This window comes from Grampus griseus, assembly GCF_964374135.1.
Source record: "Grampus griseus genome assembly, chromosome: X".
Lineage (NCBI taxonomy): Eukaryota > Metazoa > Chordata > Mammalia > Artiodactyla > Delphinidae > Grampus > Grampus griseus.
In genome coordinates, this window is record NC_138999.1 from 13464735 (window position 1) to 13489091 (window position 24357).

Here is a 24357-nt window from a genome sequence, read left to right on the forward strand (position 1 = left end):
GGACAGAGAAAAGGAATTTGAAGTAGAAGCACAGTGACGTGGACTAAAATGGAACAAACAGTAGGAAAGTTAGAAGAAGAGTAAGTAGTTCGGGTTATCTGGAGCCTAAAGTACACAGATTGGAAAAGGTAGGTTCTAGAAAACGATGCTACCATTTTTAGAGTATCCTGAACACACTAAGCATTCAATAACGAGGATGGTTTATCTAACAAATTACTGTCACATGTGCTGCACAGTCAGTCACCAGTAGTGAGGGGGCACTGGGCCATTCTTCCTCAGAGGAGGGAGAAAGCAGAATGCTACTCAACAGTGGGCTGCCTGCCTTTCCCAGAGCGTCTAACCCAGAAGCTGCAACAAGAGACACCCCAGGAAGGGAGCAAGGACGCCAGGAAGCACACTACTGGTAGATCTGGTAGGCTCCGATCACGACATCATTTTATGGCAGGTTCACTCTAATAGGCCCCAAAATGATTAGTATTATAAGCAATCTAGTTTTTCATGCACTTTATACTTAGTGCATATTATTTCTATTTAGCTGCATATTTATTTCAAAGGAGAGAGGAAAAGGAGAGCAAATAAAATGGGTCTCAAGTTATATCTTTGTATGCTTACAGTCGACAAAGAGACATTAGCTCACCACAATCACCACAAAAGTTTTCAAAAATGAAGAGCCCACTTACTTGCCAGTTCAATGATCTCCATCCGCTCCCCGTCGACATCCTGACCTACAAAACTTAAGTCATTATGCTCAAGTTGGTTGATCAGGCTAGGATTCACCTGGAAAAGCAAGAAATGAAGTGTCTTTGGACAGCAGAGCAATACAGACGTATCAGCTTATGAAAATGTCCTCCACCAACTGGGTGGATTTTCCATTTCGGTGATGCTCTAACTAGGAGTTAATTTCTATTTATATTCAAATCTCAAAGCCTATTTTTAAATTCATGATGAACCTGAGAAATAGTTGGATCACAGCCCTTACATTTGGGAGGCCCACCTTCTACTGTCCAAAGATGAGTTTCAAAAAAAAGCAGGGAAGATGGCGGAAGAGTAAGACGCGGACATCACCTTCCTCCCCAAAGATGAGTTTCAAAAAGTAGGACTGTGAGACTACATCAAACTAAAAACTTTCTACACAGCGAAGGAAACCATCATCAAAACAAAAAGGCGGGGAATTCCCTGGCGGTCCAGTGCTTAGGACTCCACACTTCCACTGCAGGGGCATGGGTTCAATCTCTGCTTGGGGAACTGAAGTCCCGCAAGCCACGCAGCATGACCAAAACAAACAAACAAACAAAACAAGGCAACCTACTGAATAGGAGAAGTTATTTGTAAATCACGTATCTGATAAGGGGTTAATATCCAAAATATATAAGGAACTCATACACCTCAACACCAAAAAAAAAAAAAAATTAAAAAATGGGTAGAGGATCTGAATGGACCTTTTTCCAAAGAAGACATACAGATGGCCAAAAGGTACATTTAAAGATATTCAACATCACTAATTATCAAGAAAATGTAAATCAAAACCACAATGAGCTATCACCTCATATCTGTGAGAAAGGCTATCATCAAAAATACAAGGAATAACAAATGTGGGAAAGGATGTAGAGAAAAGTCCTACAATGCTGGTGGGACTGTAAATTGGTACAGCCACTAAGGAAAACAGCATGGAGACTCCTCAAAAGATTAAGAGTAGAACTACCATATGACCTAGCTATTCCACTTCTGGGTACCTATCCAAAGAACGTGAAAACACTAATTCAAAAAGATGTTCACTGCAGCATTATTTACAATAGCCATGATATGGAAACAACGTAAGTGTCCACTGATGGAAAAAGAAGATGTGAGATTATATATATATATATATATATATATATATATATATATATATATATATATATATATATATATATATATATAGCAGTTGAACTGTTACTGGTTCACAAGTGGGCAGGTAATCTAAATTGACCCAATCAGGTTTAGGAGAGATGCATGTTGCCTCACTTGCCACTGGCAGCCATCTTACAACTATGAGGGAGACCAGCCTAAGGACAAGGCAGACACACAGAAAAGGGTAGGGCCAAGGGACTCCTAGACAAAGCAAGAGCCTTGATTGTACCATGCCTGGAGCCCGCCAAGCCTCTGGACTACCTGTTACCTGAGATAACAAATTTCCTTATTGCTTAGGCTGGTATCAGTGAATAATGAGCAGGAATTTTGACTCTTCACAGTCAAAAGCAATGTAATTGGTACACCAATTAATCCCTGAACAGACAATTTGCATTTTGGGGAACGTAGGCTTCTCATGCGGCAATCTCAACAATAACTCCTCTTCATCATGCGACACTAAGCTTCATGCTCAATGTAGCTTCCAAGAGGCTCCCAAACCAAGAGTCCATCATGTGATACCCAGAGCCACATCCCTATCCCGAGAGGCATTTGGTTCAGAAGATGCAAGTACCCTTTTCCCAACTCTGCCAAAATAAAGGGCAGGAGGTTCAGGATAAGGATAACAACTTTATCTCGGTCTAAGAGACAGCAGTTAGGGTAACAGAGAGCCCTGAAATGTCCCATGTGCAGATACTTAAAGATTTTGCCTTTGGAAAGCCAAGACCAGAGTCTCCCCACCCCTACCCGCCCCCTCTGGGAAATCTGACACTTCTCCCCTGAGCCCTATGGATACCAGGCTGGACAGCTTCTCCAGAGGCCCGCTTGTGATCACTGGGGTTCCTCACACTAAGCATCTATATTCCACAGTAATTCAGTGTAACAGCCATACCTCATACCGATGTCTGTGTCTTTCTTCTATAAAAGGAACGTCACCATAAAGTTTCCCTGCAAACATATGAAAGTGAAATGAATATTGTAGCAATCAGCTTTGGAACCACATCCATGGCATCTGTGTGGGGGAAATCTCTTTGATCTCCATCCGTCTATCAGAGGTCTAAAAATGAACCAGACTCTAGATAGTAATCTCGATTTTCTTTTCCTATAGGACAGCCATAGCTTCTTTGAAACCCTGAAGCAATTCTCAAGTAAGCCGTCAGCAGTGCACAGAGGGAAGCCCACCACGGACTCCAGCAGAGGCCCTCCTTTCATACGCCTGCCTGCAGAACGGAGAGCCCCAGTGACATCGGCACCATCACCACTGTGCAGATTCACAACGGGGCTCATGTTACAAAAGAAGAAAATGAAACCAAGGGAAGGGAAACGAAACCAAAGGACTTGCCCAAAGCCCCGCCCCGCTGGCCATGCCGTCCTGTCTGGAGCCCAGGCCTCCTCACTCCCGGCCCAACGCATTCTCCACTACACCAGCCGCCTCTTCTTTCGCATGTGTGGTACCGGCCACACTGGTTTACACCCCACCTTAAAAATATGACTATCCTTTGACTAAAATTTGACCTCTAAGAATTTACTCCAGAAAACAAAAACGAGGACAGAGATGTAACCACTAAGATGTGACCTGCTGCGTTATTAGCAGGGGACAGTCGGAAACCAGCATCGCCTCAGGAACGGAGGGCTGCTGGCAGGAATGAGAGCACATCTCCACCCACAGTTCTCAACCAGGGGTGTGTGGCAGAGAATCACACGCGCGGCTGCTTAGACAGGCCCGTGTCGCAGTGGGGGCCGCAGCCCAGGGCAGCATCTCGGGCACAGCCTGTCTGGCGATGGACACGGGGGCCAGTGGGACGCCCAGTGACCCCAGTGTGAGGTGGAGAGGAGCGGGGTCTGTCACCAGGCACCTCTCAAGAACACAGGGCCCATGGAGCACGTAGAGAAGCAGGATGGCCAAGTGGGTCACAGCACTGGAGCAGGCACAGGGGCCGATGACTATTCCCTCTGCACCGGCTCTCAGCACGCAGACCCCAGGCTCACAGCCAGGGGACGGGAAGACCTGCCGACAGCGCTGGAACACATCGCTGAACCCCAGCAGAATCAGGAGCAGGGCTCGAGTCCACAGGCAGGGGATTGCCAGACTCTCCAAGGTGTCATCAGGCCGCGGAACAGGATGTTTCAACCAAGAGACCAAATGTCTCACATCTCGCTTGAGCTTCTGACTTGGATACAGAAAACTCAAACTGGCTGTATTCTCCATGACTAAGTGTGATCAATTATCATGACTGAACTTCTACTTGCAATTCTGCGCATACAAACTGAGTTCCCTGGTGGCGATGTTAATGACAGTGAGTATTTAGGTATGTGCCTTGGAAGAAAAATGGGCATAGTGGGGGCAGGGAGCTCCTTTGAGAGAACTCCAACATGCCACTGCCAGGGGGTCATTCAAGACAGAGCCCTTTGTACTCAAACTATCGGTTCATAAAAATGAAAGAAAAAATGGAAGATGATAGCACAATAATGCCCAGTTGGAGAAAATGGAAACACTTATACTCTGATGTTACAAGAAAAAGCAGTTGAAACATCTGGACCTAACTTTGAGAGGATTCTGATTCTCCTCTGACCTCTAACTTTGTCATTGATCTTTTCCTCCTAGAGTCCAAAATGTCTTCTCTCCTTCCTTCATTAGGACAGATGACTAAGCAAATCCAATAACAGAGCCTGCCAATACTAATAGAGATGGTGACAAAAAGGGCAAAAACCTCCAAATTAGGATATAAGGAATTATATTGAGGAATTATATCTGAGTCATCGGGACTAGCAGGATATTGACGAACTTTTGAACCTGTGTGGCTTGTGCCTGCTGCCTGGCTTAAGGCAAACTTTGTGTTTGCTATGAAATCCCAGAAGTGACAGGAAGAGGGGAGGTATAGTGACTCTGGAGCCAGAATGCCTGGCTTTAAATTCCACTATACCATGTAATGGATGTGTGACTTGGGCAAGTTACTGCACCTCTCTGCCTCAGCTTCCTCATCTGTAAAATTGGGGTGATGACAGTCTCTACTTCATAGCGTTGTTGTGAGGACTGAATAAATCAAAACATGTGAAACACTTAAAACAGTAAGTAAACCATGTGACTGGTATTGTTATCTCTAGACTATGAAATCCAAACAGAAAGAGTGGAAGCTAGAACATAAGTTGTACAAGATAATAGACAAGATAGGGACCCATCCCCTCAATTCTTGAGACCAGTGTCTAGCATATAAGCAGGTACTCAATACATATTTGTTTAATGAATGAAGCATATATATGGGGCAGGGGGTGTACGTGGTACACGATGAAACATGTTTTCAGAACTTTGGAAATGCTGTTTTGTGCATTCAAAATCTTTCTTAATCACTGACAAATCTATCAAGAATGAATTTATGAAATTAATCCATTGCCATATCCATGAAAAAAGAAAAAATTTAAATTTCCATTAAAACTATATGTTGAGAATCAGCTCAGAGTGTTACCAGATGAAAACACCTTAAAATCAAAAACTAAGAATTCTCACTGCAGGGTCGCCCTGGCACCAGGAATTCTGATTTCGATGCTCTCAGGAGAGTGCCCAGGCACGTGGGTTTTTACAAAGCACCAAGTGACTCCCTGTGCATTCCTCGTCAGTAACCACTGAGCCACAGTATCACTGAACGTGCTGTTGGGGGGACAATCAATGACAAGCGAGATGCTGGATGCAGCTGGACGCAGACTGTATCCAGCTGTGGACTGAAAAGACTAAGGGGTAGATATGCCATGTTGTTAGGAGCGCTTCTCTGGACGGATTTATTGAGCACACGTGCCATGTGGTAAGCCTAGGCACAGGGGACATCCTCAACGATGACAAAGTGACATGGTCTTCCTTCCTGTCCTAGTCTTTTTGGAGACAAAATAAAATGCAACAGAGATTAACTGCACATAAGCTTAATGTTCACTTAAGAAGCACGTAGCAGCAAAGCTTTAGAGAAAGACACCTGATAAGGTCTTAGGACCTACAAAACACTCTCAGCGTAGGCAGCAAGACACCAACAATGCATATAATAGCATCGTCGGAAACAAAAACTCTGCCGAATTACACCTTCTCCTTCTCTAATTTGCTACTGGGTAGATTCTGTCTCATATATAATATATATTTAACCCACTAACGGTCCTGCCAATCCCCACCCTCCTGTTAATAATCCTAGCGTCTGAACCTGAACCTTTCTCTTTCCTTTTCAGAGCAAAAACTTCCCCCACAAAAAGCTATACAAGCTAGAAGGTGGAAACAACCCAAATGTCCGTGGACAGGTGAATGGATAAACAAAAATGGTATATACATGCAATGGAATATTATGCAGCCTTAAAAAGGAAGGAAACCCTGACACATGCTACCATATGGATGAACCTTAAGGACTTTATGCTAAATGAAATGTCAGCCACAAAAAGCAAATGCTACACGACTCCACGTATATGAGGCACCCAGAGTCATCAAATTCTTGGTGAGAGAAAGCAGAATGGTGGTTTCCAGGGGCTGGGGGAAGAGGAATCAGGAGTTGTCGTTTAATGGGTAAAATGTCTTAGTTTTGCAAGATGAAAAAGTTTGGGAGATCAGCTGCACAACAATGTGAATATACTTAACACTTCTGAATTGTACACATAGAAATGGTTAAGATCACAAATTTTATGTTATGTGTGTTTTACAACTAAAATTTTAAAAAGTAAAAGGTAAACAGCCCCATTCTTGCCGCCACCACTCCCTCTTCCTCTGACTCCCCCTTTATCTAACACCCCATCCCCACCCTTTGCAACCCAGCTTTCATTCCTGTCATTTTACTGAACAACCCAGCAGATCTGTCCTCAGTGAGGACTGGAGTAACGCCCCCATCCCCCATCTGTGACCTCTGCTCCTCTCTGGACTCCCCTTGCCCCGCCTCCCTGGACTCCCTGCGGCCTCCACTGGGGACGGCCGCCCACGCTTACACCCTCCCTTCCTCTCCCACCTTCACTCCCCGGGAAGCCGTCAGCCTTATGCTCCCATTCTACACCTCCCGATCCTTACCTTTCACCGGGCCTCCACATTTCCTATTTCCAGGGGGCCAGAAGAAATCACCCGTAGTGTGCAATAAAGCTAAAATCACTACTTGATGGGCTTCATTACCTCTCTCTCAGAATACCTGCTGTGCTTTTGCACAAATATCTTTTAACTGCTGCACCCGTGTCTTAATTTGACTCACTTTTAAGACTGCCCAGAACCTTGCCCTGTACTAATTAGGTATTATAGGAGCTAGAGCTCTCTTTGTATGTGCAAGGATTTGCTGGTGTTTGTCTAGAGATCCCAAGAGGCTGCCCAGAGTGCAGATTTTTGGTGTATTTGGCTTGCACAGTGTCGGCAGACACACAGTTATTAATTTTTAAATATGTTGCCAACATTTAAGAATCAGAAGATTTCTCATAAAACTCTAGATTTCCAGATTCTCTTAAAAATTTAGAAGACTGGCAACAGTGAATCAATCCACAGTCCTTCATGCAACTATCAGCTACAGCAGTTACTCCTTTGATGGGTCAAGTGCTTGTCAATTTGCCCCAGGCCCCACCATTCCCTATGGCCTCTCTAACTCTGAGGCCCACTGTTAACTGCCATTGATTGTTGAGCTCAAGCCATGGCATTTCTCACACTTGGCTGTGTAACTCGTTCACATTCCCAACCGGGGCCTACTGGCCCAGCTGCTCAGTCCAAGGTTGATACAGGGTCCTTCCTGAAGTCAAGCACCTAATTTCAACTGGCTTTCAGAAGCCAGGGGTGGGCTCTTCACTCCCTGTTCTCCTCCACAAGACACTCCTCCTGAAACCTGCGGAAGCCTGTCTTGGGGCTCTCAGTGCGAGGAGGCTCAGCTCTGGGAGCTGTTTGGGGGTTTCTGTCCCCTCTGATTAAGGTCCAGCCATTTGGCAGAGTGAGGTGGTCAGGAGTTCGGGCTCTGAAATCAGCTCAGTGACTGTCTAACAAGTGACTTTGCCATGCTACGACACCGTTCTCGCGTGCAAAATGCGGCTGGGTCCCAGGGGTGTTGACAGGCATAACTGAAAAGATGCCCATCGTGTCCTAGTGACCGATACTTAGAAAGTGCACGGTCCGGTATCTTTCTCCTTCTCCATCTTTTACTTTTGGATTTTAGCAGATCATTCCTTTAATTTTTAGAAAACATCTCATTTCTTTTAAGTATCTAAACTCCTCCCCTTACCCTAATTTTATTTTTCATGTTCTGCTCAATTTTCTATTATGAAAATGTTAATTTTCTAGTTTAAAAATGCTAGTCCTTCCCTTTAACTCTGCACTGCAGGGTCACATGCTTTTCCATTGCTTGTATCTCCTTTTATTCCCACCCCCACCCCCCCTTTTAGTATTCTCATCGCATTTTTTTAAACTCTTTTCTTAGATTTTCTGCGTTCTTCTGCTAGACCATATTAGCAGGTTGGGGAGCCAGGAAACCAGAAGGGAGGGGCTTGAGAGAACCTGCAAGACAAAAGGGCTGCCTGCCCCCCACCCTTCGGCTCACCTCTCCTCCCCAGCCACTGGCCCCGTGAGAGCCCATTCTTAACACAGGCCACTAACTGAAGTTTATCCCGAGCTCTGAGAGAATCACAGGTCAATACGATAAACCCTCCCCAGTCACGATCGCAGCGTCGCACTGGAATAGTGCTTTCCTGTGCCAGGTGCTGTTCTAAGGACCCACGTGCATAGCTGATTTAGCCCTCACAAGGCCCCCACAAGGTAGCAGCTCTTCTGATGTCCATTTTCTAGATGCATAACTGAGGGTGAGCAGCTACACAGCCAGCGACTGAGAGCTGGGGATGGGGCGGTGTGACTCCAGGGGCTGGGTTGTAACCACCTCCCGAGTTCCCACAGGTGAAGTGCTCAGGACAGAGCTGGTCCAGTAAGGGGGATATAAATGCTTTAACCCCTTACAATTAAAGGAGCTATGTCCCAGACCTGTGAGCCCCCATATCCACGAATACACTTTGCTGGGAAAGCCCCAGCAAAAGGCAAGAAGCAGCCGGGGAGAGAGGGACCCCCAGTGTGGGCTGTCCACGGGGAGGCTGGCCCACTCCTCTCCCGAGGCCCATCACGCTCCTTTCAAACTCCTGTCTCAGCGCAACATGTTACCGTGGCACAGACCTTCTGGGTCCCTAACTCCCTAGTGATCTCTTTCAAACTGTTTTATAAATCACCTCATTAACCCAGCCAAGGTTTTTTGTGCGGCTGGTTTTTTCCTCAAACTTCCTAACAATCTAATCACACAAGGAACTAGAAGCTGTTTCTGTCTATCAACGCTTGGATAAGAGATAAGAAAGCACAAGCAGTTTTTCTAGCCTGAAAATTTCTTCCCCTTATCCGCCTGTCTTTCAGTTCTTTCAAATGTGAGATTAAACCACTCTGCATTTCCAATGCCTTGAATTTTACCCAGATCCTTAATACGGGGACTCACTCAATACCTTCCTAATTGGCCTCTTGCCTCTGTCCTCTCAAAACAAAAACCTCTTTCTCTTACAGTAACGCAGAACCAAGGCTTTCAGTCAAGTCCTTCTCCTTATTATGAGGAAATGCAGACAAGGTCCCCAAAAGGAACTAAGTTTTTTCCTAAACTATTCAATTTTCACCTGCTGCGTCCAGACAGCTTCGCTGGCCTCCTGCAGCCTAGACTCTGCCACACTCACTAGCAGCTGGCGTCACCCTGAGGAGCTCTTCCCAGCCTCCTCTGCCAGCGGACGTCTGCCAGCATCAACTCACTGTCCCCATGTCGCCTGCCCTGAGGATGAGGGTCACGTCAGAACTCTGATGGGAAATCACCAGGACCTGGTCTCCAGCCGTGCGCACTGCACAGCAGGGGGCTCCTAATTCCTTCCAATACATCATGCTGCATCCGCCACTGGACCGGACACCCCTGGAGGGCAAAACAGCATCCACTCACCTTTAACGACCCCACGGCCCAGCCCCACCGTGCTCAGGGGCTGGCCCTCTCCCTCCTCTGCTTCCCCGAGTGCAAGGGTGCTGGTTTGGAGGGCAGAGTCAGGCGGATTGCATACACAGTTTGGGACTGCTTTAAACTGGGTTTACTCTAGCGTTCCTACCAGCGCACACCCACACCAGACTGTGCAGTATTCAAACACGCTGCCTGAATGGTCCCAATGATGTGTTCCTGCCGCTGGTGGCAGTTCGGTTCAAAGACCACACTTGGCACAGACAAAACAGGCTTCTTTTCCTGGATGTCTTAGCAACATACTTGGGACCTGACCAAAAAAATTAAGCCAGGGACCTATAATATTTTGGACACACTATTCAAAAGGCTGTCAGCTGTGCCCTGAATGAGCTCTGAACCTTGCCTGTATTGCTTTGTACTTCAGTATGTTCCCAGCTCTCACACTCAGCTGAGAGCCACAAGCAAAACAATAAAGTTTCTGAAGTCTTAAAACCCTCTCATACCAAAGTTCCTCGGTGCTCTCCCCGGCTCCCCTCTCACCTGAGCCTGACCCCCTCCATCTCTAGCCACACCTCAATCTAGATCTCTCACTCTTCAAAGCACCCCATTTAAGACTTAACTGCTAATGTAAAATAGATAGCTAGTGGGAAGCAGCGGCATAGCACAGGGAGATCAGCTCCGTGCTTTGTGACCACCTAGAGGGGTGGGATAGGGAGGGTGGGAGGGAGGGAGACGCGAGAGGGAGGAGATATGGGGATATATGTATATGTACAGCTGATTCACTTTGTTATACAGCAGAAACTAACACACAATTATACTCCAATAAAGATGTTTAAAAAAAAAAAGACTTAACTGCTTTGTACCATATCCCCCTGCTTTTCAAAAGTCATCTAATGAGTTAATCAACCAAGTAATGGTATCACTATAAGTAGACAAGTCCTACCATCTACATTCCCAGATAAAATGTGTGTGGTTTGTAAACTGAGGTGTAATTTACATGCAGTAAAATATACACATCTGAGGTGTTTGACAAGTTTCACAATCCTGAAATGTGTGTTTAAAGAGTCCCGTTTTGGAGAGTGATCGTAACGGTGGGCTGTGGAGCCAGGGCCACGTGTTCCAGTAGAAGACTAGAAACAATGTGAGAAGAGCAGCCGAGGCCTGTCCCCCGCACCCACCCATGGCGAGCTGTTCCACCTGTGGGCCCTCCTGGGACCCTGTGGGCCCCACAGGGTTCCACCTGTGGGCTCAGGTGAACAGTACAAAGGCTGGACCAAACGGCTTCTGAAAGCCGTCTTGGCCTTACTCTGTCACTAAATAGGGTATTTAGGCAGGCAAATGGACAAGTGGGGAGATGTCCTTGAACGCTCCCCAGGAGGGTAGCAGCCTTGCAGCCTTGGCCTCTTGCTTCAGCCTGTGCTTCTTTTGTTTAGACGGGGTTTCTGTAAGCCGTGGCAACCCCAAGGCAGAACAGGATTCCCCTGTCTTTGTTCAGCTCTGGAACTAAGAATGGTTTTCACATTTTCAGATGGTTAAAAAAAAACAAAAGAAAAAGAATGTTTCATGATGCATGAAAATTACATGAAATTCACATTTCAGTGTCCATAAATAAAGGTTCATTGGAACACAACCATGCTCGTTCACTTGCATATTTGCCTATTGCTGCTTTCACGCTACAACACAGAGTTGAGTAGTTGCATCAGAGACCATATGGCTCCAAAACTGAAAATATTTACTATCTGGCCCCTTACAGAAAAAGCTTACCAACCCTTGCTTTAGACCATCTAGGTAAGAGACTCTGGGCTGGTATACCTCTCTCTTCCCATATTAAGTGCTGGTGGAGACTTCAGACATGGGTGGTATACAAACAAGTAAACCAACATCTGGAAAGGGGAAATTTCCACTTTGTAGAAATGAAAACAAATGCAAATTAAAGTACAATAATACAAGGCCCTTTTTGTTCTTGTTAATAGAAAAAGAAGAAAAATAATAAAAATATTAGCAAAAAGACTAGAGAAAGCAAGGACACGACACTACAGTTAACATCATTATGAACTGGTTCACCTTTTCTTTCAAACAATCCAGCAAAATTATCAGTTGTAAAAGTGTTCATACCCTTTGACATAATAGTCTGACTCCTGGAAATCTATCCTAAAGAAACAATCAAAAGAACAAAAGAACACTGGGTCAAAATGTTCACATCAGCATTTTTCTAACAAAATGACAGAAACAACCTGAAATGCTTAGCAAATGGAAATGAATCAGTATATTATGGTTCCTTAACTCAATTAAATATATGTCCAAATAATAGACATGAAGACTAAATACATGAAAAAGTTTGCTACTATAACAGACTATATAAAAACTAAGGATGATAGGGACTTCCCTGGTGGACCCGTGGTTAAGACTCCACACTTCCACTGCAGGGGGCCCGGGGTTCAATCCCCGGTCGGGAAACTAAGATCCTGCATGCCACGTGGTGTGGCAAAAAAAAAAAAAAAAAACAACTAAGGTTGATAGATAAAGTTTAGAAAAGACCATGAAAACTTAAAAAGAAAAAGTTTAGAAAAACAAGGAATGGAGTACTGACACATGCTATAATGTACACATACGTTTAAACATTATGCTAAATGAAAGAAGCCAAACACAAATGCCAGAGATCATACCATTCTATCTATATGAAATATCCAGAAAAGGCAAAACTATAGATTAAGGTAATGGGCTCAGGGCTGGAGGGGGTGGTGGTGATAGCTAAAGGGAACAGGGTTTCTTTTTGAGGTGATAAAAATGTTCAAAATTTGACTGTGGTGATGGTTGCATAACTCTGTGAGTTGTACATTTTTAACAGATGAATTGTATGGTATGTAAATGACATCTTAATAGAGCTGTTTAAAATTTTTTTTCAAGGCCGGCAAAAGATGTTAATTAAGCAACAAACTTTGGTGTTATGTTTAAGATTCATAAAAATCATCGATGCTACTTTCAGGTCTACTGTAAAGAAAAACAAATCCTAAATCAGTCTTATTTCCATCAAGACAGGTAAAAATTTTAAATATATTGAACACAATGCTCTTTTTAAAAAGCTTAGTACGATTATAACTGAATCTTTTACAGTAGATAACAATTTTAAAAGATGAAATTTCTCACTAACCATTTTTGCCTCTTAGACCACTATTTGAACAAAGTTTCAAAGTATTTAGAAACATCTGAAAGCCAAAGAATTGCTGCTAATACCCACAAAGAGAAAAAAATCTTATCTTCTTAAAGAAAAAAGTCACTTAAAGAACACTGGCTTCTCACCCAGAGAGAGTAGGGAAATGTGTGCACTTTAAAACTTTTCCTTTTTAAATTTCCTTCTTGCTAGGAAGCTTTATATTCCTTAGAAGCTGTTTATCAGCCTTAAAGGAGAACCTCATATTTCTAGTCTTATTCTTCTTTGAGTGAAGAAGGCATTTTTCTAAGGTATTCTTATAACTTCACAGGAATGATGCTGGACGCCCGAGATACCTGGGTTCCCTCCTGTGCATCCGGGACGGGCGGGGTGGGGGGTGGAGGGGGGAAGGTGAGCAGCGCAGGCATCTGTCCCGGCCACTGCTGTACTATCTCCAGAATCGAGCACAGTGCATATGGCGCAGAGCAGGCACTGAGATACATTTATCAAATTGAATTAAGGGTTTTGGGGTTACATTAAGTTATTCTCATATCATATGTTAAGCTATGGAAAAAAGTTCCACAGAAATTAGAATAACCTTATCGGGACTAGAAGATCAGCAAGTATCAGACAGTGAAGCATGTCATATTTTCCTTACCCCATGCTGGAGCCACTCGGGGAACAGAGAAATAGACTTCTGAGACATAACTGGCCCCCTTCTCAAGAAGTTCAAAAATTAGCGGCTCAAAGCAGTCAGACATGAAACAGTTAAACAGGGAGCTGGTTTCGATGCAGTGGAGAAAACAGTGGATTGGAAAGAACTGAGCTGGAATCAGGGCTGTCCTGGTACAGGGTCAACCCCAGGAGCATCGGGAAAGCACAAAGCAGCCCACTGGCCAGGGTGTGGCGGAGGGCAAATGAGGAGGGGCATCCATGTGTGTTCTACCAACCCTTTCAGGGAGAGGAATGGGGAAGCAGGAGGACCAGCGAGTGCAGAGGCAGGGAAGGGGCGACAGGGGCGGGACGGGAGAGCTCCAGGAGGGCTGTGGCCAGGCACGGCCATGTAAATGATGCCTGCCATGTTATAAAACAAATGATCTGAGAAACTTACTTAATATTGAATTTTCAGTTTTGAAAACAGTTCTTCTTATTCCCAGCCTCATCGTTCCTCCCAAATTGCCAGGGTTGTGTTCCGGCATATCAATCACCTTAGAAAACAAAACAAGTCCGGTTTTGCCATCTTGTAAAAACGTAATTTCCCACATTTCAAGCTTTACTTTTAGGGGATGCTCACTGGGTAAGGATGTTCCTTAAACAAGAAAATCCGATCGTTCCTTCCAACCTTCCTATTCAAACACGGTCATGCTTTTATACACTCCTCACAGTATGCTGCCTTTTCATCTCTGCTGCTCATCTTTCATTCAAATCACAGGTAAAAAACTTCTCAGGAGCATCTTTATAAGCTCCCTCCTGTCATTAGTCAAAGTGTCAGTTCCAGGCGATGTTCACACTTCACCTTCTGGGACCTTCCGCTTTGGTCTTCACGTCCCTTATAATAACAACCCTCTCCCACCGCCCACTCCACTCCCTAAAGATTTTCCATAAGCAAATCTGTCCATTTTGGAAAAGGATACCAGAAGTACAGTGGTCCCTCAGTATCCAGGGGGACAGGTTCCAGGACCCCTCTGGATAACAAAATCCTTGGACGCTCCAATCCCTTATATAAAACGGCCTAATACAGTCAGCTATCGGTATCTGCGGATGCCGAACCCATGGATACGGAGAGCCAACTGAACTTATTTGCAGAAAATCATTTAGAAGGATTCTTTTTTTTTTTTTTTGGCTATGCCATGTGGCATGCAGGATCTTAGTTCCCCAACCAGGAATCGAACGTGTGTCCCCTGCAGTGGAAGCATGGAGTCTTTAACCACTGGACCACCAGGGAAGCCCCCTCGAAGGGTTACTCTTATTAAAAAAATTAAAGAAAAAAAATATATATAATCCATTCTACCACATTCCATAGGTAGAAACCTAAGTGCCACCCTGGATCTCTCCCTCTCCCTCATCTCCAATGTGTCAAGTCCTATCCACTTACCGGCTCTAGACTTCCTGCATCCATCCACAGCTCCCACCACCACCCAAACCACAGCCCCTCACCTGGACTGCGGCCAGAGCTCACCAACTAGACATGCCCCACATTCACATGTCCCCCCAACCCTGCGCACTGCAGGCAGAGTGGTCGTGGTGTTTCTCCTGCTTGAAATCCTTGACTGCCTGGTACTGGCCCAACCTAGCCCTTCAGCCTCACTTCCGGTGACTTTCCCCTCCTACCCTGAGCTCTGGTCGCTGAGCCTTCCTTCAGTTCCTCAAGTGCATCTTCCTTCCTCCCACCATGGAGACTTTGAACATCTCCCACTCCCCTACCCTCTTTTCCTAAATTAATCCATCCCTAACCTTAAGCTCTTAGCTCAACTATCCAATATGAGCTTCCGCAGGAGTTGATATTAGCAGGCGCCATACCCTAGTCAGGGTCCTCTATCAACATGCTCCCCGTCACCGTGCTCCCCTCCGTTTGTGTGTAGAGTGCTTTGTGCGCTAGACTGTGAATCGCTAAGAGCTGGGGCACTTTTTGCTTTTACCATCGCATTCCCAGCCCCTAGCACACATGGAACTGGCATCTGGTATGCACTGAACGAATGCAGGGATGATTGAATGAACTCAGACCAAATAATTTCAGATTTATCTTTAGGATTAACTCTCAGAAATGCAGACATGTGATTTTTATGAAAAGTCTGTTCTTGTTAGCCAATGGTCTATTTTCGCAATTCTGTTCACTACAATCTCATGGTTTTATTTCATCTTTAAGCTGTTAGAACAGACTACAGTTGGGTGAGTTAACCTGTTCTAATGGAATTGCTCAAGTTTCCTCTCATAAAACCTTCCTCTCCTTGTTTTTTCTATACCCTAACTGCCACATGTTGCTCTACAGGAATCCTTGACAACTAGAATTTTCCAAGAACTTGTATGATCTTATCAGTGCTCCAGAAGAACTTTCTGAGCCATTTGAACCCTGTGGCCCGGGTACACTCTAAGAGTCACTGAGAGGAAGGGGTGGAGAAAAAACTTGACTACACCCCTTGGCAGATGGAGCGCTTGGTTCTGAAGTGCTTTTGGCCTTGGCGTGTCTTTCCTATCTTCTTGGGTCGGCTAATTACGGCTAGATTAAGTATTACAGGAGTGAGGTGAGGAGAGGGCATCAGCTTCCAGTTCAGAAAACTGAGCTGTTTAGCTTTCAGCCCCTTGGGTATTTTCTAGGAAAGGACAGATAAGACTACATTACCTGCCACAGACTCGTAAGAAGTCCTAGGTTGATTCACAGCTACAATTTCCGCTTCAGCTGAAGACAACCTGAACCCTTTAGGAAGACCACAGCAATAAACTCCCCTGGTTTCTTCTTATAAGTGTACTGTAATGCTTTAAGTCAGCCTTACTTCCGGCACTGGGTTTCTCCACTCAGGAAGAGTCTTTTAATGTAGTTTGTTCAGTTATTGGCATGTTTGGAATTCAAGGAATGTTCTGGTATAAACCACTGAAAATGGAGTCAAATGACCCAACGAAGAACAGGAATCCTCCCTTACTGCTTACTTGGGTTGAATCTGACAAACAGAAGGCCAGAAAATATTTCCAAAAGAAATATTTCCAAAAGCTAAATGCAGTGGGCACAGGGCTGCCTAAGGGTCTTAAACACTCCTCCAACATAGAGGGAAGTCTGGAAATTCCTGAAAGAGCAATATGAGAACATTGTTTAGAAACATGAACTATCAGGAGAAACAGCTATAAGAGTTGAGTGTGGTAGACAGGAGGTGAGGATTACTGAATTTTTTCATTATAGGCTTTTTGGAATTGTTGGGTTTTTTTTTTTTTTGGAATTGTTGAACACTTAATTACTTTAATGAAAATACAAATTGAAGGCCCAAATAGTGAAATATATTGTATAGGCCTTCCACTAGGGTATTAGTTCACATTATCCCTGCTGTTTTCAAAAGCAATATATCAGACCTTCTGCTGATATGATAGCACAGAAAGAAATCCCAAGGTGTAACTGCCACGGTGACCCTCCGATTAAAATACGCTCCCATAGAAACCACTGGAGAGGCAAATAAAACGGTAGACAAAAGATGGGGGAGCAGACGGAAGTAGCTTCCAACTCTAAATGATGCCCTGTACGGCAGTGAAAGGAGAAAAGCAGAGCAAGAACTGACAGGCGGCTTCATCCAGGGATGCCCATCACACACTCAGTGGAAGGATGTCCAGGCCAGGAAGACCTTCAACATGGCAGAAGAGTAAGATGTGGAGATCACCTTCCTCCCCACAGATACATCAGAAATACATCTACACGTGGAACAACCCCTACAGAACACCTACTGAACGCTGGCAGAAGACCTCAGACCTCCCAAAAGGCAAGAAACTCCCCCACGTACCTGGGTAGGGCAAAAGAAAAAAGAATAAACAGAGACAAAAGGATAGGGACAGGACCTGCACCAGTGGGAGGGAGTTGTGAAGGAGAAAAGGTTTCCACACACTAGGAAGCCCCTTCACTGGCAGAAACGGCGAGTGGCCGGGGGGAAGCTTGGGAGCCGCGGAGGAGAGCACAGCGACAGGGGTGCGGAGGCCAAAGCGGAGAGATTCCCGCACAGAGGAACCATGCCGACCGGCACTCACCAGCCCAAGAGGTTTGTCTGCTCCCCCGCCGGGGTGGGCGGGGGCTGGGAACTGAGGCTACGGCTTCAGTCGGAGCGCAGGGAGAGGACTGGGGTGGCGGCGTGAACACAGCCTGAAGGGGGGTAGTGCGCCACGGCTGGCCGGGAGGGAGTCCGGGGAAAAGTCTGGAGCTGCCGAAGAGGCAAGAGACGATTGTTTCTGGGGGCGCAAGGACCCTCTCTGAATCCCCTCGATTCAGAGCACCGCCTAAACGAGCTCAAGAGACGGGTGCAAGCCGCGTCTATCAGCGCAGACACCAAGAGACGGGCATGAGACGCTAAGGCTGCTGCTGCCGCCACCAAGAAGCCTGTGAACAAGCACAGGTCACTGTCCACACCTCCCCTCCCAGAAGCCTGTGCAGCCCGCCACTGCCAGGGTCCCGTGATCCAGGGACAACTTCCCCGGGAGAACACATGGCGGCCTCGGGCTGGTGCAACGTTCTGCTGGCCTCTGCCGCCGCAGGCTCGCCCCGCATCGTGCCCCGCCCTCCCCCCCCCCCCCGGCCTGAGTGAGCCAGAGCCCCCGAAGCAGCTGCTCCTTTAACCCCGTCCTGTGGAGAAAAGGGAACCCTCTTGCACTGTAGGTGGGAATGTAAATTGATACAGCCACTGTGGAGAACAGTATGGAGGTTCCTTAAAAAACTAAAAATAGAACTACCATACGACCCAGCAATCCCACTACTGGGCATATACCCTGAGAAAACCGTCATTCAAAAACAGTCATGTACCAAAATGTTCATGGCAGCTCTATTTACAATAGCCAGGACGTGAAAGCAACCTAAGTGTCCATCAACAGATGAATGGATAAAGAAGATGTGGCACATATATACAATGGAATATTACTTAGCCATAAAAAGAAACGAAATTGAGATATTTGTAGTGAGATGGATGGAACTAGAGTCTGTCATACAGAGTGAAGTAAGTCAGAAAGAGAAAAACAAATACCGTATGCTAACACATATATATGGAATCTAAGAAAAAAAAAACGGTTCTGAGGAACCTATGGGCGGGACAGGAATAAAGACGCAGACCTACTAGAGAATGGACTTGAGGACACGGGGAGGGGGAAGGGTAAGCTGGGACCAAGTGAGACAGTCGCATGGACATATATACACTCCCAAATGTAAAATCCATAGCTAGTGGGAAGCAGCTGCATAGCACAGAGAGATCAGCTCAGTGCTTTGTGACCACCTTGAGGGGTGGGATAGGGAGGGTGGGAGGGAGACGCAAGAGGGAGGGGATAAGGGGATATATGTATATGTAGAGCTGATCCAGTTTGTTATAAAGCAGAAACTAACACACCATTGTAAAGCAATTATACTCCATTAAAGATGTTAAAAAAAAAGAACGTCCAGGCCAGGCTCCAGCTGGGAGAACAGAAACACTCCAGAAGGGGACGGCTGGGGAAGGCAGAGAACACAGGGTACTTCTGGTCAAACCTGGCCAAACCAGTTGCCTTGCAGAGTTCTCAGGCTGTCCTTCCTACCAGCTCTAAAGATGACAGTATGACTGCCTCTCGGGTTACAAACAACCTGATTGAGCAACAAAATTAAGGAAACGTCTTCGTTCCTGGCATTCCTTCCGCAAAAAGCCTGAGAGATAGGAGAACATCACAGCTTTAACACATATCTTTTATCATTACTGGGGTGGTTAAAGAACTTCAGATATGCTTTAGCTTTAATCCCAACATTTTCAAAATACCCTAGATTTTGCATCTAAGAGGAAAATGCCTCTTCCATTGCAAAAGGGTCACCTCGGCCCATTCTGAGTTTGCCTAAATACAAGCTGTCATCTGATCCCCACTACAGAGCTGTCGTTTCTTGGAACCAAGCCATAGCGCAGAAGAAAAATAAAAAAGGATCAATAAGTAACGAATATTGGTGCTGATAAAGCTTTAGGAGATGTAAATGTACCATGTAAGGATAAACACGGCCCTAATTAACCTTTACCAAAGTTTCTGCAGCCCATGATAAAAGTGTAATGGGTTCAAGACTTCAGGAGTCCTGGGTGCCTTAAACAACAAAGTCTAGGGAAGTTAGGTTCTCTTATCAAAGATGAAATTCCCCCCCCCTTTTTTTTTTGGCCACGGAGCCGGCTTGCAGGATCTTAGTTCCCCGATCAGGGAACTAAGCCTGGGCCTCGGCAGTGAAAGTGCGGAGTCCTAACCATTAGACTGCCAAGGAATTTCCAAAGATGAAATTCCTAAATGGCAGTGTGGGAAAGAGTGCAAGCCTTCTGACCTTCCTGACAGAACCCTGGTAAGGCCAGCTTCTGTCCAGTCCCTTGCCTTTGGACATTTCATTTGGGGACACTAGAGGAGCCGACCTCCCAGCAGACCATCTTCAGTAGCTGGGCAGCTACAGCAGTCTCCATTGTTGCAGACCAAATCTAAACCCTTCCATGTGGCACGCAGGTTCCACCTCATTCAGGAACCGTCTATGCTCTCCCCACATATTCTGACCCGTGGTTTCTACCTCTGCTCCCCTCCCCTCGACGCCACTACATACAGACCGCCTCTTCACTACTTTCCCTGAGATGGCTTCGCCCCACCATCCCACGTGGGCTTGCGCTTTAGGGGCCCCCTCCAGTTCTCCTCACCGTGCCATACTTAATACCAGTGTTATGCTCACCCTACCAAACAAATGACCTACACAGTGTTCATTCATTTCCAATAAGCGGTAGGCTGAATAACAGCCCCCCCAAAGATGTCCAAGTCCTAGTCCCCAGAAACCGTGAATATGCTGCCTTCCGTGTCAGCCTGATTAAATTAAGCCTCTTGAGATGGTAAACTTATCTGGGGGTTATCAGCGTGGGCCCAACGTAACCACAGGGTCCTCATAAGAAGCAGCAGGAGGGTCAGAATCAGAGATGGAAATGTGACAACGAAGCAGAGGTCAGAGAGAGAAGGAGAGAGAGAGACTGGAAGAGGCCACGTGGCTGGCTTTAAAGATGGAGGAAAGGGCCATGAGCAGGCAGTCTCTAGAAGCTGGAAAAGGCAAAGAAATAGATTCTCCCCTAGAGCCTCCAGAAGAAATGCTTCTGAGCTCCAGACCTGTAAAAAACTAAATTTGTCACTAAGTTGGTGGTAATTTGTTACAGCAGCAATAGGAAACTAATACAGTCCTTTAACGTATACAAGTTTAACCTCCTCCATCATTTCGTATATGCATCTCCTCTCAGAAACTAAAGTGTGGGCTCCTCACGCACAAGGACTAGATCTTCTTCTCTAGCACCATCGGAGTTCAGCACAATGGCAGGTTTGGATCAAGCGTTCCATCATTTAATCTCCCTGGATTTTAATCAAAAACTAACAGAGGAGACCCAGGGACTGGTCGGTGGGCCTACAAGAAGTAGAGGGTCTCTGAGACCAAGTCGCAGACGGAAGGGGAGAGGGGCAGTTGCCTGCTCTGAGGCCAAGGTACGCTGTGTCCAAGCTCACCTCTCACCTGATACAGGGCCGGTACCTCTCTTCAGCATCAGGGCAGCGTGAGGATGGAATCTACAATGGTGAAAGCATTAAGCAGTCCTAGAAATATGTAGATATTTTCTAGTTTGTTTGTTTGTTTTTGCGGTACGCGGGCCTCTCACCGTTGTGGCCTCTCCCGCTGCGGAGCACAGGCTCCGGACGCGCAGGCTCAGCGGCCATGGCTCACGGGCCCAGCCGCTCCGCGGCATGTGGGATCTTCCCGGACCGTGACACGACCCGTGTCCCCTGCATCGGCAGGCGGACTCTCAACCATTGCGCCACCAGGGAAGCCCCTCTAATTTTTTTAACTTGTTTTTTTCCACCAGTAAAATAAGGTCTATATTACTTCCACTAGGAAAAGAACATTCTTATACCTTCAGGTGTGATCATGACACTTAAGTCCTGCCTCTGAGCCTCACACTAACATTGACCAGCTCTCCTCACAGAAGCCCTACTCCTGAGACGGGGCAGGTGGCATGGTGGCTGACGATGCGGGCTGGCTCTGGACTTGAATCCCAGCTCTGCCAGTCCCCAGTGACGTGACCTTGAATGCGTCCTTGACTGTCTCTGTAGACTGGAGGTAACAGCGGCATCCACTTCACACGGGTACTGTGGAATTTCTGGAGCTAACGGGTCGGGTAGGGGGGGCAGCACACAGCCCATGGGAAAAAGCAGCCCTCGATAGTCCCAGGCTCTGATAAAGAGGCCTCTGCGAACTCTGGCACCCAGGGCAGAGGCTGGAAACGAAAGGTGAACTCTGTCATGGGCGGGGGGCGGGGGGGGCCTCCCTTTTAGGGACAGCTGCTCTTTAATAGTCACGGTCTCTCCCAAACCTCAGCATCAAAGACAACACGAGTCCACAGACAGCATTTTACACCCATTTTGCTTCGCAGGGCCTGGCTGCTGACACTACCCTCTTCCCGAGGTGCTTTTTGAGGCACTGCTGCTGTGGCCTTTGAGCACAGTAACCCGGCCACGGAGACCTGTGGTACCCCAAGCTTGTAAAATAAGTTACTCTTGGCTTTCCCAGGAAAAACTGCAGTCTGTCCAAAGATCAAGCAATTGAACGGTGAGGTGAAATAACCTTTGCCTCTCCATTTTTCCATTACCCATCTTGTGCCTGTCATGTTTTCCCCCTTCTCTGGTTTCAAAATGCACTCTTTTGAACACACCCTGTATTTATCGCCCATCTCCACATATTTATAGTTAATGTTTCATGAGAGTATCTATTGGTGGATTTCACGTTTCCCACTGCAGGTTTACCCTCACGCTTGAGTCCACAGGTAAAGAGAAAAATAAGAGGCGAGAGATGTGACTTGCAGAGGTGAGCAAGTGAAAACATAAGAGGACCAACGGGGTGTTTTTCCCGTTCTGTCAGCGTTTACCACAAGCCTAAGTTCTGACAACAAGCAGCACTGGGCCTGTTTTAATCAGAGGTCTTCCCTTGAAACTAGAGATTTGTAGCCTAAAAGACTGTTAACCAATACTGTTCCAAATGTTTTTCTTAGGGTTCATTTTATATACACACATGCTCACACACGCGTGTGTTCATATATACATTTCATGTGTTGTATACAACATATATTATCTCATACAATATATACTTGTTAAAATCATATAGTTATATATTATATTGTTATTAAGATCACATATAGTTATTAAAATCATTTCTTCAGTAGACTCAAGAAATAAAACAACTACCATGTTGATTTTAGCTCACAAGCGGTAATTTGAGAGAACAGATAATTTAAGATGCTATTTCAACAACTGGGGAGATGTGAGTACAGGCTGTGATCATGGCATTGTGGTTGTGTAAGAGAATGTCCTTGTCCTTACAAGATAAGATGCTGAGTTATTTAGGGGGTTAGTGTCTGGATGTCTGTAACTGATTCTCAAATGGTTGGGGTTGGGGGGGTCATCCATGGAAAGAGAAAGCAAATGTGGAAATGTTACCGATTAGTGAATCTGGGCAAAAGGTGGGTTGGTATTCATTGACTCTTCCTGCAAATTTTCTGTAGATTTGAAATTTTTTTAAAAAGATGCTGGCGGAAAAAGATATTTTCATGACTGTTCAACAAAAGCCTCCTTCCTCCCAGGTAAGACAGAGCATAAGTATAAAAACCCGAGAAATTCTCTAAAATCTTGATTAAAATACATTGCCAAAATCAGAACATTTTTGTGTAAATCTTACAGCTAAAAGCAAAATGCCTATCTTTACTCTAAGAAGTGAGTTAATACATAGTCAGTACTGATGCATACCAATGTCAAATAATCTGCAATAAAAGCAAGAATAACATACACAAGACAGCTAAGGTGCATGGACTGACCAGGACTCAGGACTGGTGGCAGCTTTTAAGGAACTCTATATATAAGATTTCACATTTGTTCTCCAAGGTAAATAAGGCCTTCGAATTTTAGAACTGAAAAGCCTCAGAGAGAAATACAGTCCAATACTTTAATCCTGAATTTGTCTGCAATATAACAAAGGGCCATAGAAAACTAAATATAGAAAAGGTCCATAAAAAGTGTGGACATATACAAGTATTTAAAAGCTGATAAGTGCTTTTAAAGTTGATCTGGAACCCCCTTCTGTGAGTTACAATCAGTATCGGATCAATGTTCCCAGGAAATGTCCTAATTCTTTCATAGAACTCTTTCTAAGAGAAATAAATTTAGTCTCCAATTTTAAATCCTGGCAGTTCCAAAAGTTTGAAGTAATTCCAATTGAATAAAAGTAAGTCAAGGGTTTTCACGAGTTTTTAGAATGATTAACAAAATAGATTTGGCAAGGAAAAGAAATAAAAAGCACATATGCGAACAACAAATAATGAAAAAGTTGAAAAATGACCATGCTATTTGGCAATCTTGCTTTGCCAAATGAAACCACAAATTATTGTGTATCTTCCCCCGACTTCTTAAACCTGCTTCTCAATGATATTTTATTCATTCATTCAGTTATTCAAAAATTTAACCACCTAGGGACTTCCCTGGTGGCACAGTAGTTAAGAATCCACCTGCCAATGCAGGGGACACGGGTTCGAGCCCTGGTCTGGGAAGATCCCACATGCCGCAGAGCAACCAAGCCCGTGCGCCACAAGTACTGAGCCAGCGCTCTAGACCCCACGAGCCACAACTACTAAGCCCGCATGC

General features: G+C 45.4%; 1 protein-coding gene across 4 annotated transcripts in view; it reads right to left on the bottom strand.

Annotated features, from left to right (window-relative positions):
• Window positions 1-24357, bottom strand: part of CTPS2 (CTP synthase 2) — a 109065-nt gene that overhangs the window by 18867 nt on the left and 65841 nt on the right. For all 4 annotated transcript variants that reach the window (XM_082681879.1, XM_082681880.1, XM_082681878.1 and 1 more), the window contains 3 exons: window positions 14093-14189; window positions 2780-2835; window positions 681-777 (listed from right to left, as the gene is read on the bottom strand). In XM_082681879.1, coding sequence (XP_082538005.1) covers window positions 681-777; window positions 2780-2835; window positions 14093-14189 — 250 coding nt within the window. The remainder of the gene's footprint in view (window positions 1-680; window positions 778-2779; window positions 2836-14092; window positions 14190-24357) is intronic.